This window comes from Hevea brasiliensis, unplaced genomic scaffold, assembly GCF_030052815.1.
Source record: "Hevea brasiliensis isolate MT/VB/25A 57/8 unplaced genomic scaffold, ASM3005281v1 Scaf9, whole genome shotgun sequence".
Lineage (NCBI taxonomy): Eukaryota > Viridiplantae > Streptophyta > Magnoliopsida > Malpighiales > Euphorbiaceae > Hevea > Hevea brasiliensis.
In genome coordinates this window covers 404,870-422,330 of record NW_026615310.1, presented here as the reverse complement: position 1 = coordinate 422,330, position 17,461 = coordinate 404,870, and the positions used below count along the sequence as shown (strand labels likewise).

The 17,461-nt window shown below is 33.4% G+C and overlaps 1 protein-coding gene, 1 non-coding gene and 1 pseudogene across 2 annotated transcripts; 2 read left to right on the top strand and 1 right to left on the bottom strand.

The window, feature by feature from the left end:
* The first annotated feature begins 3,878 nt into the window (after positions 1–3,878).
* Positions 3,879–3,985, top strand: LOC131177822 (small nucleolar RNA R71). Its single transcript, XR_009147100.1, has one exon. It is a non-coding gene; the product is annotated as a small nucleolar RNA R71 (small nucleolar RNA).
* Positions 3,986–8,160: 4,175 nt separating this feature from the next.
* Positions 8,161–9,110, bottom strand: LOC131177802 (uncharacterized; annotated as a pseudogene).
* A 1,709-nt stretch (positions 9,111–10,819) lies between these two features.
* On the top strand, positions 10,820–12,550 carry LOC131177809 (acetylajmalan esterase-like). The gene is made up of 5 exons (XM_058142914.1): positions 10,820–11,317; positions 11,398–11,607; positions 11,707–11,855; positions 11,944–12,217; positions 12,304–12,550. The coding sequence occupies exons 1-5, from the start codon at positions 11,059–11,061 to the stop codon at positions 12,519–12,521; spliced, it is 1,110 nt and encodes a 369-aa protein (XP_057998897.1). The 5' UTR covers positions 10,820–11,058; the 3' UTR covers positions 12,522–12,550.
* Positions 12,551–17,461: the final 4,911 nt, after the last annotated feature.

The window sequence follows — 17,461 nt, the reverse complement described above, 5'->3', positions numbered from 1 at the left end:
CTTTCTCACATCTTTAAACATATGTGGCCAAAAGAACCCTGTTTGAAGAACTTTTTCTGCAGTCTTTGTCACACTCATATGACCCCCATAAAGTGAAGAATGGCAATCTTTAATAACATTCCCTATCTCCTCATCAGCTAAACATCTTCTAATCAACCCATCTCCACATCTCTTGAACAAAAATGGCTCTTCCCAATCATAATCCTTTACATCAAAAAGAAATCTCTTCTTTTGTTGCCATGTTAGGTCAGGTGGAAGGATTCCACACACTAGATAGTTCACAAAATCTGCATACCAAGGGGCTTGTGCATTCATGATTACTAACAGTTGCTCATCAAGAAAATAATCATCTATTGGGGGCTCTTTTCCCAAATTATCTCCTTGTTCTTGCCTCAATCTAGACAGATGATCTGCTACCACATTTTCTACTCCTTTCTTGTCTTTAATTTCCAAGTCAAACTCTTGAAGGAGTAGCACCCACCTTATCAATCTAGGTTTAGCCTCTTTTTTCTGAAGGAGATACTTGATAGCTGCGTGATCCATGTACACTATTACCTTTGACCCCACAAGATAGGACCTGAATTTGTCTACTGTAAATACCACTGCCAAAAACTCTTTCTCTGTAGTAGAGTAGTTTATTTGAGCATCATCTAAGGTTCTACTTGCATAGTATATTGCATACACCTTCTTATCTCTCCTTTGTCCCAAAACAGCCCCAATGGCATAATCACTAGCATCGCACATTAACTCAAAAGGTAATGACCAATCGGGAGGCTGCATAATAGGAGCAGATATCAAAGCTTCCTTTATCCTGCAAAAAGCATTCATACAATTAGTATCAAAATGGAATTCCACATCTTTACTCAATAAATTGGTAAGAGGCTTAGAAATCTTAGAGAAATCCTTGATGAATCTCCTGTAAAATCCAGCATGCCCCAAGAAACTCCTCACTCCCTTCACGGATGTTGGGGGTGGCATTTTCTCAATAATTTCTACCTTTGCTTTATTCACTTTAATACCCCTGTTTGACACAAGATGTCCCAAAACAATTCCTTCTTGTACCATAAAATGGCACTTTTCCCAATTCAAAACTAAATTGAACTCTTCACATCTCTGCAAGACCTTAGACAAGTTAGATAAGCATTCATCGAAAGATTTACCATACACAGAAAAATCATCCATGAACACTTCCATAATACCCTCAATCATGTCAGAAAATATGGACATCATACATCTTTGAAATGTAGCAGGGGCATTACATAGTCCAAATGGCATCCTTCGATATGCAAAGGTACCATAAGGACATGTGAAGGTAGTTTTATCCTGATCATCTGGGTGAATAGGGATCTGAAAGAACCCTGAATAGCCATCCAAATAGCAAAAATAAGAATGATGAGCTAGTCTCTCAAGCATTTGATCTATAAATGGTAATGGAAAATGGTCCTTTCTTGTTGCATTATTCAATTTTCTATAGTCTATACACATTCTCCATCCAGTTACAGTACTTGTAGGTATTAGTTCATCATTTTCATTTTTCACTACTGTGATGCCCCCTTTCTTGGGTACAACATGAACTGGACTTACCCAATTGCTGTCAGAAACAGGGTAAATGATACCTGCATCAAGCAATTTCAAGATTTCCTTTTTCACAACCTCTTTCATATTTGGATTCAATCTCCTCTGTGATTCTCGAGAGGCTTTATGATTATTTTCCAAAAAAATTCTATGCATGCACACAGAAGGATGTATTCCTTTAATATCATCAATGGTATAACCAATTATCCTTCTATGCTTTCTAAGAACTCTTAATAATTTTTCAACCTCACAATCAGTCAATTTAGCACTAACAATCACAGGATATGTAGAATTTTGACCTAGAAAAGCATACCTGAGATTTGTTGGAAGAGGTTTCAACTCTACCTTAGGTGCTCCACTTTTTTCAAGCTTTGATGATGAAGTTGTATCTTGCTTCAAGTCCCCAATCTTTTCAATATCAACCATAGGCAAAGGTGGATTTCCTTCCAAAATTGTAGCATATTCTCAAGCCTTCTTCAATCTCATCCCCTTTTTTGATGTTATGAACCAAACAAGCTTCTAAGGGATCTTTAGGATGTTGCTTTTTAAGCACTTCTCTGACCTCTTCATCTATCACATCAATTCTCAAGCATGAATTTGAATCATCTTTCTTTTTCATTGCTTGAAACAAATTAAATTCAACTTTCTCTTCCCCAACTTCTAATGTAAGCCTCCCATTTTTACAATCACAAATTGCAGAAAGAAGGAAAGGTCTACCAAGAATAATAGGAATGTGTACATCCTCCTCCATCTCCAATACCACAAAATCCACTGGTATGAAAAATTTTCCAACTTTCAGAGGAACATTCTCAATTACCCCAATTGGAAATTTAATAGACCTATCTGCTAACTGTAGTGAGATGGTAGTAGGCTTCATTTCTCCAATCTTCACTTTCTCATAGATAGACAATGGCATTAGACTAACACTGGCTCCAAGATCACACAAAGCCTTATCTATACTGATATCCCCAATGTGACATGGTATGGAGAAACTTCCAGGATCTTTCAGTTTGGGTGGAAGCTTATTTTGCAAAATAGCACTGCTTTCTTCCGTGAGAGCTACAGTCTCAAATTCCTCCAATTTCTTCTTGTTAGATAAAATCTCCTTCAAAAATTTAGCATAAGAAGGCATTTGTGCTAAAGCATCAGTGAAAGGAATAGTCACATGTAAAGACTTCAATACCTCCAAGAACTTCCCAAATTGTTTATCCAATTTCGCTTTCTGAAACCTTTGTGGGAATGGTAAAGGTGGCATGTAGGCTTTAGGTGCAACATATTTTGGTTCTTCCTCTTTGCTCTCCCTCTCCTTACTTCCTTTTTCTTCCATTGAATTTTCTTTCTCAGCTCCAATTCTAACTCCAACTTCAGTTTGTTCATCTCCTTCTCTGTTTTTCTCTTCTTCAATTTTCTCTTCAATCTTTTTATCTCCATTCTCCAATATTTTTCCACTCCTCAATGTAATAGCCTTGCAATGCTCCCTTGAATTTTCTGGCTGGCTAGGGAGCTTCCCAAATGCTTTGTTACTTGAAGAGCTAGCTTGTTGAGCTATTTGATTCTCTAACATTTTGTTGTGTGTTGCCATTTGATCCACTTTAGATGCTAATTGAGAAATCATTTCTTGTTGACTTTGATGGCTCACAAGTAGAGTTTCAATCATAGCTTCTAATCTAGCTGTCTTGTCTGGTTATGCTTGTTGTGGTAGAGGTGGAGCAGGTGCGTTTTGAGGTTTAGAAATTCCAGGAGGAGGACCTCTATTCTGCTGAAAATTCTGATGTTGTTGATACCCAGAAGGTTGCTGAAAATTCTGATTTTGCCCCTGTCTACCTCCCCAAGAGAAATTGGGGTGGTTTCTCCATGCTGGATCATAAGTTGCAGAAAATGGGTTACCACCTGGTCTTTGATTGTAGTTCCCCACATAATCCACTTGCTCACTTGAAAAATCTTGATTAAGTGCAGAAAAATCTGCTGCACAATTGACATTTGCAGCTCCAACTTCTACTGAATTACTAGAACCTCCAGCTGAAGAATCTACTTTCATGCTTAGCTTGTCCATTTTTCTCGTCAAAGCATCAAACTTAGCATTAATCATATTCATGGCATCAAGCTCAAACATACCAGCTGGTTTCTTGATCTCATTCCTCTCACAACTCCATTGGTAGTTGTTATAAGCAATTTTATCAAGAGCAGAAAAAGCTTCATCTTCAGATTTTTCCATAAGATCACCTCCAGAAGATGCATCAATTGTACTTCTAATAGCAGGTGAAACTCCATTGTAAAAGTGTTGAACAAGCATCCACTTAGGAATCCCATGATGTGGACATCTCCTTTGCAAATCCTTGTACCTCTCCCATGCTTCATACAAGCTCTCATCATCTCTAGGTTTGAAAGAAGTCAGCTCATTTCTTAGCTTAGCTGTCTTGCTTGGTGGAAAATATTGAGCTAAAAATGCTTGAGAAAGTTCATCCCATGTTGTGATAGAACCCGGTGGCAAAGAATGTAACCACTCTCTAGCTCGGTCCTTCAGAGAAAAAGGAAATAATCTGAGTCGAATTGCATCATCAGAAACTCCATTTATCTTCAACATATCACTGATCTCAAGAAAGTGTGCTAGATGCACATGTGGACTTTCACTTGGATTTCCTCCAAATTGTGATTGTTGTACCATCTGACAGAGTGCAGGCTTCAGTTCAAAATTATTAGCTTCTACCCTTGGTCTTGTGATACTTGGCATGAAATCTCCAATGTTAGGATAGGCATGATCCTTCACAGAGCGGTTGTTATTGTTGTTGGCCATTTCTTCTTGTAATTGCTCTTGCTCTTGTGCTCTTTCTTGTTATTGTTGAGCTTTAATTTCAGCTTTTCTCCTCTTAGATTCTGCTCTTAAAGCTTTTGCTGTCTTTTCTATTTTTGGGTCAAAGAATAAATTGATTTCTTCACTTTTTATCCTTCTCATAAAATAAAGTACCTGAAAAACAAAATAAACAAATTCTCAAAGTAAAATGGTAAAAAGAAAATAAAATAAAATGCCCAAATTAACCAAACAAACAATTGTTGAATATCAAACAAAAATCAAATCCCCGGCAACGACGCCAAAAACTTGATGTGGCGAATCCGCAAGTATACGGGTCGTCTCAAGTAATAAAGTGATGAATCAAGTATCGTTCCCACGAGGATTTGCTGTTTGAGTACCAAACTATAAATGAAGCGATTATTTGGGCTAATGATTAATGAATAAATGGTAAATGTAAATAAGCAAGGTAAATTGATTAATCTAATTGAAATGGGTAAAGAGCAAACAAATAAATTCTAGATCTAGTTTGCAATTAAACTAAATTAACAATGGGTAATTCAAATCAAAGTCTAATTATGCTAAAAGTGATTCCAGAGTTGGGGGTTTATGCATAAATTAATTGGGATTTATCTTAGGCATTCCAATTTTTAGGGAAAAATAGAGTTTGAAGGAAATTGATTCTAAATTCCTTTGATATCTTTTTCAAGCAAACCAAAGTGTGTTCTAAAATAACCAAACCTACTTTCGTATGTTATTTGATTACTTTAAAACCCATTAAGTTTTGTAACCAATAATTAATTCCTCTTAAAATCCTAGTTTATTTCTAAATCTAGGTAATTTTAAGTTCCAATCCTTGATTATCTATCAATGACTTTCACCTTTCGGTCCTTCAATCAAAAATTAACACAATACCCAATGGGTACCAACATTAGGCAAGTAAATCAAGCACACAAGGAAAGAATCAAAACTCATATTTATGTAAAATAAGGAAATATCCAGTCCAAATCCACAAATTAATCTAAAACATATTTCCCAACTCTGAAATCTAAAGAGTTTACTCACTCATGATGGTATTTACAAGAAAGATTGATGGAAAAGTAAAGAAAAACATGATAAGAGGACTAAAATAGAAAAACCCAGGTAGAAGAACCAAAATCTCTGGTTTCTGGAGCTCCAAAACTGGTGCAGCAGCTCCTCCCCAAGAGAAAAATGGCGTCTCCTCTCTCTCTTTATTAAATTTTCTTTCCTTTTTTTGTCTCTTCTTCCTTTCCTCTTTTGGCAAAAATTAGGAAATGATGAATTTATATGGTCCATAAAAGTTGCCCTAAAAGTAAATAAGAGCCAAGTAGTGGATAGGAAATGAGGTGTAAAATTATCCAAGTCAGCAGCATTTTTCACGTTCTGGGCAGTCTGCTTAGGGTTCGGCTTAACCCTAAGCAGCTTCTTAGCAAATTTCAGCTTCTGGTCGCACTGTCTGCTTAAGGTTAAGCAGACCCTCAGCAAATCTCGGCAGACTTAGAGTAAAATAGACTTTTCTGCTCATGCTTGACTTGTGCTGCACCTTAAGCACTGCCGCTTTACCCTAAGCAGGATCTTAAGCAAAGTCTCAAGCAAATTTCGGCTAACTTGCTCTTTCAAGGCTTGATTTCTTCAACTTTCATCTATGCTTAAAGAACTCCAAATTTCTTCAAATCACTTCCTATTGCACTCATTGATCTTCGATTTGCCACAAAATCCTATCAAAAACAACAAAATTACGAAAATCAAATATAAAGTATCTAAAATTAACAAATAAGATAAAATAAAGCTAAAAACATAAAATACACTAAAATATGAGGGCAAAATGGATGCAAAACTACCCTAAAATGTCTATATGAAATGAGTGTAACAGCTACTTTTAGTTATTTGCCATTAAAAAAACATGTTCATTAACTTTAGGAATTTCTAGTAATGAAATTTCTAGTAATGGTTAGATTATCTTTTATTCTCCTTTCATATATATATATATATAAAAGTAAATGTACAAATGACTCAATCATTATTTAAAATTTAAAAAAAAAAACAAAACGGTTGATTTTTATCAGAGTAATTTACTGTTTTTAAAATTAACAAAAAAAAAAAAAAGTTTCAGATTGCTTTTTGCCTTGAGCAATTTTTTTAATTTAAAAATATAAAATGATAAAAACATTGCATTTAGTGAAGAAATTTTAACGTTTAAATATCATCCAATCAACTAACTAATTTTGTATTATTTTTCTTTTATATATATATATATATTTAGTGATTGAATAGTTATATAGTTGAATTCAAATACTATTTAATCTCTAGTTAAATAATATGAATCAATTATATATATAATTATTATATAATTTAAGAACCTATTCCTAGTTGAATTATAATTAAGAAGCAGTTAATAAAAGATCTAGTGCTATGTACTTGTTATATAAGGTATGCATAGCATATTTAATTATAATATGTTTCAAATTTGATTTAAATATCAATTGAATTATGAGGAGCAATTAATGAAAAACCAAGTATATATTATAATGTTATGTGCTACTTATATGGAGTTAAGTTATGAATAATAAATTTATTTGTAATATATTTAATAATTGATTTAAGTACTAATTAAATTATAATGAGCAAATAATGAAAAATTTATCATATATTACAGTGATATGCACTAATTATATGGAAATAAAATATGCATTATACATTTAATTATAATATGTTTCATAATTGATCTAAATACTAATTTAATTATAAGGTGCAATTGATAAAAAATTTAGTTCATATATTATAGCGCTATGTACTAATTATTTAATGTTAAGGTATTAATTATATAATGCTAAGGTGTATACGTCACATTATTGCCTATTCTAGAGTGGAAATATGCTCTATTGTTGTCAAAATCTATCAACACCAAATGTTCGATAGAGGTCCATTGGGATCTCACATCGGCTGTGGATGGAGTGTATAAATGGCTTGTATTCGAACAATAATTCTATTAAAATTATTATAGTTTTAATAGGGGTTTATTTCCGTTCCTGAGCCATTTGTGTGTCTTCTATCTATGTAAAAAAAAGAACTAGAACTAGAGTGAAAAGTGAGGGAGTCCTAAGTCCGGTGTGGCCCATGCGTTGAGGTCCGTGAGTAGGTCGGGCGTATCCCATGGGGTGACCCTTTGGGATTCCACATAGATTGTAGATGGGGTGTATGAGTGGCTTATATGAGAACAAAAATCCCATTAAAATTGTCATAGTTTTAACAGCGGTCTATTCCCGTCCTTAAGCCATTTGCATGCCTTCTATCTACATAAAAACAAAAAAAAAAAAAAGAAAACTGTTGGATAGCATTTATTAAATTATATCATATGATAGAGATATACACAGTGCATCATCTTTCAAAAAAAAAAAAAATTACATAATGCTGCAAGCAACTAGGACAAAAATCATGATTTGAATTTTTTTCATTGATTTTCATGGATATATATGAATGAATTAATTAAATAAAAAATAATAGCCAATTAATTGATGTTCCCTGTGTCAGAACAAACAAGTTACATAAACAGAGGTTATTACGATCAAGAATGCATTTTTCTTGTTCAACTTCTCACCAAGATAAATGAGGAACATTTGTTAAATTTGTTGGAAAAGTAAAGTTCATGCCAAAAAATTGAAATCAACTATATTGCTAGGCAATCAGAATCAATCACATAAGCAAGAGCCCGAGTTATTATATAAACAATTCAGAAACCAACCGAAAATTCACATGCAATTATTTGCTCCCCCCTGCCTGCTACACCTGCTCATACCCATCAACCACCTATCCACACATGCACAAAAACAAGATTTAGAAGAGGAGAAGGGAGGAGAGAATGGCTGCTAAAGCAGCCAAGGTGATGCTTGGGTATGTCCTTGTTGGAGGCATATCAATGTATGACACACCATTAGTTACTCCTTTAACATTTCTCAATCTTCCCATTTTTTTCTACTCTACCTACAACATTCTCTACGCCCTTAGCATCAGCAATCCCATGTTTTTTACCACTAACGCTGTGAATCCAGACCTACACTATCTTCTCCATTAACACCCAGCTCCCCATTCTTCTCATTCTTTGGCTTCTTCTCCTTCACGTTTGATCTCCCCTCCTCCATCTCTTCCCTCAAGACAGCCACCTCCTCCTCGCTACCATTTATCACAATCTTATCAGATTCCTCAAATTCCTTGTTGTAACAAACCAAGCAAGATGACGATTTCACCTCCTTCAATTTCTTAGCTCTCAAAGCATGGCCACAATTCTTCAAAGCAAAAAAAACTTATACTTCCCATTGAACTCCAGCCCAGTTTATCGGGCAATGAAACCTTGCATTATATGATTCCTCACCAGGAATTGGCTCTAGCTTGATATTTAAAATATCCTTTTAAACCCTTTATGTATCTGAACTCCTTGGGCAATTTTTAGCCTATTAAAGCCTCCACTAACGCCTCTTTGTTGAATAAATTACCAACGCAATCAATAACGCAACGCTGCGCCAGGGGGCTCGTTGGAGAGAGCGCAATTGAGCCATTTAGAAAGTCTCTGCTCGTTTGGATCAACCTTATCCGGCTTTTTGTCGGTGTACATGTTCAGATAGCAGTCGCGGGACTCGGCACCCGTAGCGCCGCCATCGCCAACCACCCAACTTTGGAATAAGCTCGAGTGCTCACTCAACTGCGGATTTTGCCGGCGCAACGGTTTATTTTTTTTTTTTATTCAATACAAGTATATTCTTTAATTGAATAAATATATAGTTAATGTATGTAAATAAATTATTGTAAGATGGAGTGATATTTGTATAAATTATTTATCATCTTCTTCTAATATTTATTACTAAAATATCATAATATCCTATTTATATTAGGAGTGAGTAATTTGAATTTTATGTGTAATATTAATTTATATATTTTATAGCCATTATTTTTAATTTTTTTAATATTAATTAAATTATAATTATTGTCACAAATTTTTTTATGATAAAAAGTTAATTATATGATTTTTATAATTATAGTGAAAAATAAAAAAATTACTTTAATTTATATAATTTGTAAATATGATATTCAATTTTTCTAGTATTAATTAAAATATAATTATTATTATAATTTTTTTTATTAAATGTCTCATATGTCTATTAGTATTTAGATGTCAATGCATATTATTAATTGATGTTGTAAATTGCTAGGAGAATGAGGGTAAAACGGACAAGTAAAAAAATTAATAAAGCGCCACCTATTAATTTTTTCTGTGAAATTTATTTCGATGACAACTTTATTATATGTGAATAATATGTAAAGAAAAGCACGACACAAAAAAATAAATGGATGTATATGAGAATCAAAATATAACTAAACTGAATCAAGTCTTAATATTTTTTTTTAAACTAATTTTAATAAAATTAATATGTTTCAATTTGATTATTAATAAAAATAATATGTAAGTGAGGTGGATTTTATATTTTGAATTAATACATATTTTAAATATCAAGAATTTTATATAAATTGAAAATAAGTGAAAAAATAAATAATATGATATCAATAAAATAGAAATAAATAAATTTTTGTAAGATGAAGATAACCTTTAATGATATTTATGCAATCATCTTCTTCTAACATCTTGATTATTGAAATATCATTTAGTGGATTTGAGAAAAGATATTGATTATAAATTCTATATTTTGTTTGCATTAGGGAATGACTAATTTGATTTTTGATATGTGAAATTAGTTTATATAGTTTATAACTATGACTTTTAGTTTTTTTAATATTAATTAATTGTATTTATTGTATTAAATTTTTTTATAATAAAAAAATAATTACATAATTTTATAATTATAATAGAAAATAAAAAAATTACCTTGATTTATATAATTTATAAATATGATGTTTAATTTTTTTAGTACTAACTAAATTGTCTCTTTTTTTTTTTTTATTAAATATCTCATGGGTCTATTAGTATCTACAAGTCAATGCATGCCCTCAATCGATGTTGAAAATTGTTAGCGGAATAGAGGTAAAATTGATAAATGGGAAAAAAAAAATCAAATAGAGCACTAATTGCACATTTTGGTAAAATTTATTTTATTACCAACTTTATTATATGTGAATAATATATAAAGAATAAGCATGTCATAAAACAATAAATTTATGTATATGAGAATCAAAATATGACTAAACTGAATCAAGTCAGAATTTTTTTTTTAACTGAATTTAATAAAATTGATATGTTTCAATTTGATTATTAATAAAAATATTATAAACTTCACTGTTTACGTATTGCTAGGAAGTATTGTAGTAGGTGGACACGAAATAGCGGTAAAATAACTTTCGAAAACCTAGTCCTAGTCCCAATATATAACTATATGTAATATATAAATTGAGAATAAAGAAGAAAAGCAACTTGATCGTAAATTTTAATCCTGCTATGCTTGGATTTCAAATCCAAGTAGGATAGAAGATCAGGCCAGGACCAAGTCTTATTTGATTTCAGATTTCCAACACCCGCCTGGACTTTGTATGCCTATAAATAGGCTGCTTGCGACAACCCCTGTAGACACTCCAAAGAGCTAAAGCTTTCAGCTCCAGACACACGATCGATCAATTGCTTTCATTCTAGTTTGCCAAACCCAACGTTAGAATTCTATACTCTGGAAACCATGGCTTCCTCCAAACTTATTTTCACCTTGTTTCTCTGCTCCTTCTTCGTTTATGTTATTCCGCTTGGATCTAATGCACATATTCTCAAGGCTTGTGAGTTTGAAGCCATATATAACCTTGGAGATTCAATATCTGACACCGGCAATTTGATCCAAGAGGACCCTGCTTCTGTGTTTTCTAGGTTTCCCTATGGCCAAAACTTGTATGTTAATCCTACAGGCAGATGCTCCAATGGCTTGCTCATTATTGATTTCATTGGTAAGAAATAAGTATTCTTTTAGGTTTCATAATCTGCCCTTGCATGTGTGTTTTAGCTAAATTGTATTTTTATTTTACAGCAAAATCAGCCGGTGTTCCACTCCTTAATGCATATTTGACAAATTCCACCAAGACACATGGAGTGAATTTTGCAGTTGCTGGATCTACTGCATTGCCGGTGGAAGTTCTTGCAGAAAAGGGACTTATTTCCCCTGTAACCAATAGTTCTCTTACCGTGCAACTAAACTGGATGCATACCCATTTCAATACAACCTGCCACAAGTCCAAAGGTCACCTTACATTATTTATATAATATACTCTCTGCTAACATAAATTTAACATATTTATAACTGTGCTTATTATTGTCTTATCCTTATTATATTTTACAGATTGTGTTGAGAAACATAGAAAATCTCTCTTCATGGTTGGGGAGATTGGAGGCAACGATTATAATTATGCTTTCTTTCAAGGCAAGACTATTGATGACTTGAAGACCATGGTACCCGATGTTGTTAAAGCCATCAAAGATGCTGTCGTGGTTAGTTAATTTTCTTGAGACATATGATAATTGATTTTTTTTTTTGGTTATTTTTTTTTCTCAATTTTCTTATAATTTTTTTTTGTAGAGAGTCATTGGATTTGGTGCCACACGAATTATTGTCCCCGGAAATTTTCCAATTGGTTGCATGCCTATATACCTTACAGGATTTCACTCCAATGATTCCAACGCATATGATGAATTTCATTGCCTCAAAGAATTGAATAACTTTTCAATGTATCACAATGAACAACTCCAGCAAGCAATTAAAGAATTGCAAGAAGACCATTCAAATGTGACTATAGTATATGGAGATTACTACAATGCCTACAAGTGGATTTTGTGGAAAGCTGCATTGCTAGGTGAGTCTTCAAAATCTGTAAATGGTGGATTTAATAGACATAACAAATAACTGAACTGACATCGTTCACTTTTTTGATATAAACAGGTTTTGATCCAAAATCATTACAAAAAGCTTGTTGTGGGAGTGGAGGTGATTATGACTTTAGTCTTGCTACCATGTGTGGAGCTCCTAATGTACCGGTTTGTCCAAAACCTGGAGAACGTATTAGTTGGGATGGAGTACATTCAACAGAAAAAGCCTATTTCTTCATGGCAGGATGGCTCATTCGTGACTTTTTTCAAAAACTTCAATGTATTGTTTGATTTTTTCATAAAATTTGATATTAGTTATATTAGTGAATAGTATAGAGTATGCAATTTGACTTTTCTCTTTTAATTAATGGAATAAGATTTTAGTAATTGAAAATATTTTAAAATGCTTTGTTAATTAATATCAATTCTCATGTAGTTGTTGAATTCATATTTACTAGTGCCAGGTGCTAGAATGCAAAAAAAAAATAACAACAGAAAATCCCACTGATAATCTTGAAATTCTTATTTATGAAGTAAAAAGAGGATATCCCCCATTCTGATAGAGCATCCTACCACAGTGACTGTCTACGTTTTGCCAGGGAGTGTTACCGGGTGGACTAGAAATAGCAGCAAAAACAAACGTTTAAAAACTCCAGCTCAAGGGCTTGAGGAATTCAATGCATTGCTTAATTATTTCATTAACATTTATTTTATTAGACTAATTTATATAGTGACAAGTGCTATAAACAATGATTTCGGTTCTAAAGTTGTGGCAAGGTTTCCTGTCCAAACAAGCTGCTGTAGCCCGTAGGCAATCAACATTCTCAAGAGAAGCTTTATGCCAATGCCATTCCTCCAGTGTAGTCTACATATTAATTAATCTCCAAGATTGCTGTATCACACTTTCTATTTTCCTCCGCTATGTAAATTTGAAATTGCCCTTCAAGGTTATGCATGGAATTCATAATTAGGCATCTATCACCATCAGTTGGAAAGGCTCAAAAATAATTTCAAGGCTTTTTGAAGCAAATATGCAAGAGTCTGAGTTCCATCATCACCACCGCCACTAGCAAACCATGTGTGTGCATGCAGAGAAGAGTTATTTAAGAAAACAGTTCCTTTGGCCACAAAAGAACAGTAATCAACCACACACGAAACTGCAAAGTTTACCACCAGTACCAAAGTGAATGTTTATAAGTTCAATCTCTCTCGCCTATAATGTGAACCTCGATACTCGGTGGAATGATGGCATCTGCAACCCAAGACTGATGCGTCATGATTTGGACTGATAGGAGCACTTCAAAGTAAAGAACCAATAGGTGAGCAGAAGAAGATCCAATTGAGCAATCATAAAAAATAACAGTAAAAGTTAAAATTGAGAACCATATAATATGTCCATAACAATCTTTGCTAAGCCCCAAATATGCCTGATTAGTTGAAGTCAACCAGAACAAGCCAATCCTCTTCCCTGAATTTCCATGTCTCTTGTTCTCTCAGTGGTTATACAAGATGATCCTCGATCAATGGAGAAGCAAACCTAGGAAAGGTCAAGAATAGACAGCTAAGAAGTCTAAAACAAACATAGGAATAAACGATTATCTTACTTGTATAAACTACTGTCTCAAAAACCTCCAAAGCAAGATTTTTCCATGTTCTATGAGGGACATTAAAGCAGTTTTCTACTCTATATAAATGCTTCAGAAGACATACAAAGGTTTCAACGCATGCTTACACGCCTCTAAGAGGACCTAGTGAATAGAGGAAAAATGGCCATCAGAGCGGCAGACTTCATGCTATTCTGTGTCTTTGATGGTTGTTTATCAACGCGTGATATGGAGTTGATGCGAAGGCCATATCATCGCAACTGTAACTGTGCACTGCACGAGTTAAAAGGAGCATGCTACATGGGCTGTCCTCAACAGGAGAATATTTTGCTCCCCATGAAGCAGTCATGGAAAGATTGTTCTGTGTCCATAGCAGTTCCCAGTGACTCGACACCTAGCCAATGAGAGCCAAATAGGGCCTTGTCACATACAGAACTTTATTGAAGGCTTGATTCAATAAATTTATCTTTCCTTTTTTTTTTTCAATTTCTCTTTCCATTTGGCAATTCTCAATGCTGAAAGGTTTGTCGAGGAACAATGCACCAAATTCTTTAATATTCATCCGTATAAATTCTGCCGAGCAAGTGCTACCAGCAAGGAAATCTCCCAAGTATATAGACTTAATTTTCATTTTCATGTCTCTAATTTTGCCAGAGAAACATGAAACAATGAATTAATGAACAGAAAATTTAAAATATCGTATTGATTTATACATGTGCCAGACAATGCATTCTGTGCAAAACAAAGTAGGCAGGAACACTCAATTCTCTCTTTGGTTTTTTTTTTTTTTTGCTTTATCTTTCATAATTTTCAGCACAAAAACTATAATAACAAGCCCCTATATCAATTACAAATCCTGAAGGGCTGCTTAAAGTTCCTATTCATCAACCTTCAACCCAGCGCAAGTTCCTAATCATATGATCCTTAAGCCTCACTTAATTTCTATTCCCTATGTCAGAACAAACAAGTTACATAAACAGAGGTTCTCACAATCAAGAATGCATTTTTCCATGTTCAACTTCTCACCTAGATACTTAAATCAGTAAGTGTGGAACATGAGTTAAATTTGTTGGAAAAGTAAAGTTCAAGCCAAAAAAATGAACTAAAGTAGATTGATGTGGCAATCAGAATCATTCAGATAAGCAAGACCGACCCAAGAATAAATTAACTTCCCATATGGATTGTTGGCCCGATTACCGAAAGTTTTTCGGGCCTATTACAGAAAAAACTACAAACAAGGTTGTCTTGACTTTGATAAAAAGAAGAGAAGATATGAGAGAATGGCCGCTCTTGCAGCCAAGGTGCTGCTTCGGTGTGTCTTTGTTGGAGGCATGCATATCAATGTATACATTGACTCAGAGATTAAGCAAAGATCACACCACCAAAACTGTTGGTTGTGCACTGCACAGTTTTAAAACTGTGTGCTCATGTGCTGATTACCAACGAAAGAATATAAGATTCCCGAAAAAACAGGCAAGGAATAGCTATTCCTTGTTGGTATGAATTAATGGCAAACAAGATGATTTAATTGTCCTATCGGTTTCCTATGATAGGAATGTGTAGACCCTTATTTTGTGATGAGTATGTGCATTGAGGCCGTGGGAAACCCGATAATGAAAAATTATATGACTGTAAGATGTAATTGGAGGCATTGAGCTGAATTATTAATTTCGTGGCATGATCTTGAAAAAATAAAACTAATAATAAAGTTTTGGGAAAATTAATTTAATTAAATTTAAATAAAATTTTATTTTGTTTAAATTTAATATGGGTAATTTTTTAAATGGATCTAATTAAGTTTAATTGGGCTCCATGGGCCTAAGAAAGCCTAGTTAGGAATTTTAAATGAGACCCATTTAATTATTTTTTAAAAATTAAAATAACAAAATATCTCTCTCCTCCTTAGCCCCACTCTCTTCCTCACTCCCTATTGGTGCCTTCTATTTTTTCCTGTCTTCCTATTGGTTGAAGCACCTCACCCATATCCCAGTCTTATTCGAATTCTGCAATCGCAGTTGTTTAAGTCATCTAAACTTTATCACCCTAAAACTCCAAATCCTACCACACCTCTTCCTCATTCCCTATTGGTGCCTTCCATTTTTTCCTGTCTTCCTATTGGTTGAAACACCTCACCCATATCCCAGTATTATTCAAATTCTGCAATTGTAGTTGTTTAAGTCATCTAAACTTTATCATCCTAAGACTCCAAATCCTACCACAACTCTTCCTCATTCTCTATTGGTGCCTTCCATTTTTTTTCTGTCTTCCTATTGGTTGAAACACCTCACCCATAACCCAGTCTTATTGGAATTCTGCAATTGTAGTTGTTCAAGTCATCTAAACTTTATTATCCTAAGACTCCAAACCCTATCACACCTCTCTCCCAAAACCCTATAAGAGAAGAGAAGAAGGGGATGATGGGAGGAAAGAGGAAGAGAAAATTCAGAGCTATAAGAAATTTAGAGATATTCAAGACTTTTTGAGTTCTTCCTTATTTTTTTTCAGGTCAGTTTTTATTGTTTTCTTTTCAAGATCTATGCCACATAATATTTTAATTCTATGCTCTTTGTCTTCAATTTATTTTATATGTTCATATAGATCATGTAATCATGTTTAATTTGAGGGGATACACAACTCTGCACATGTTTAGTTTCTGTCTCTCGTATTTTTATTATTTTTCTTTATTTTCTAAATCTGTAAAAAATTTGTAAAAATTATATTCATATTCTACACGAAATTCCATTAATTTTAGGCTCAAGAATCACTAAAAAAGCTTTAATATTTTGTAAGTTATGGCTGTTTGAAGTTAGGGTTCCTGTAAAATCTGATTTGCAGGATATCCGACTTATGGAGCCCATATCTCCCTTGTTCCTTAATATTTTTGTGCAAATCTAGTGTCTAAAATTAACTTCAGAATCTTATGAATCTTTTCCAATTGGTTTTGCATTCATATCTTTTGTGGTTAATGAGTTATGAATTTTACAAAAAAGTAGTACGATTCTGTCACTTAGAAGAGTTACGATTTATGTAGATCATTCGGCTAGGGTTTTGTTTGATTTATAAATTTTATGTCATTGTATGATATGTAGGCTATCTTCTGTAATTTTTTTATGATTTTTAGGCATGTTTAACTATTTTTTAAAAAATCTAATTTCTTGCTACTGTTAATCTGCCAGAATTTAAAAATTGTATATTTATGCATGTTCTTGTATTTTCTTAGGTTTTAATTGATATTTGATCTATTTTCTGTATTCTTTTAATTCAAAAAGTGTTATAAAGTGTTTGGATCATGTTAGAAGACTTAGACCATTAGGTAGTTGTAACTAATTAGGAATCTTAACCCTTTAGAAGACTAGAGTTAGAATCCAATGTAAATTGTTATTAATATTTTCTTTATTTCTTTTATTTTCTTTAGTTTCTTTATTTTTTATTACAAACAAAATTGGTAAGTAGCCCTAAGGTAAGTACCAAAGAGGGCATTTGCGTGGAGCTTATATGGAGCTAAACGGGAGTAAGCCAGGGATATCATTGCCATACTAGAAGAGAAGACCCTTTTTTAAGGGTAGCTTGCCCCAATGGCAACTGCATTTACCAACAGGTAAGTAGCTCTAAATTTCTTGAATAACC

What these genes read in the sequence shown, in the direction of transcription:
- LOC131177809 (XM_058142914.1), top strand. Translation starts at nt 11,059, where the DNA reads ATGGCTTCCTCCAAACTTATTTTCACCTTGTTTCTCTGCTCCTTCTTC. An exon ending in CCATCAAAGATGCTGTCGTG is followed by an intron (nt 11,856 to 11,943) that starts GTTAGTTAATTT and finishes TTTTTTTTGTAG; the next exon opens with AGAGTCATTGGATTTGGTGC. An exon ending in GTGGAAAGCTGCATTGCTAG is followed by an intron (nt 12,218 to 12,303) that starts GTGAGTCTTCAA and finishes TGATATAAACAG; the next exon opens with GTTTTGATCCAAAATCATTA.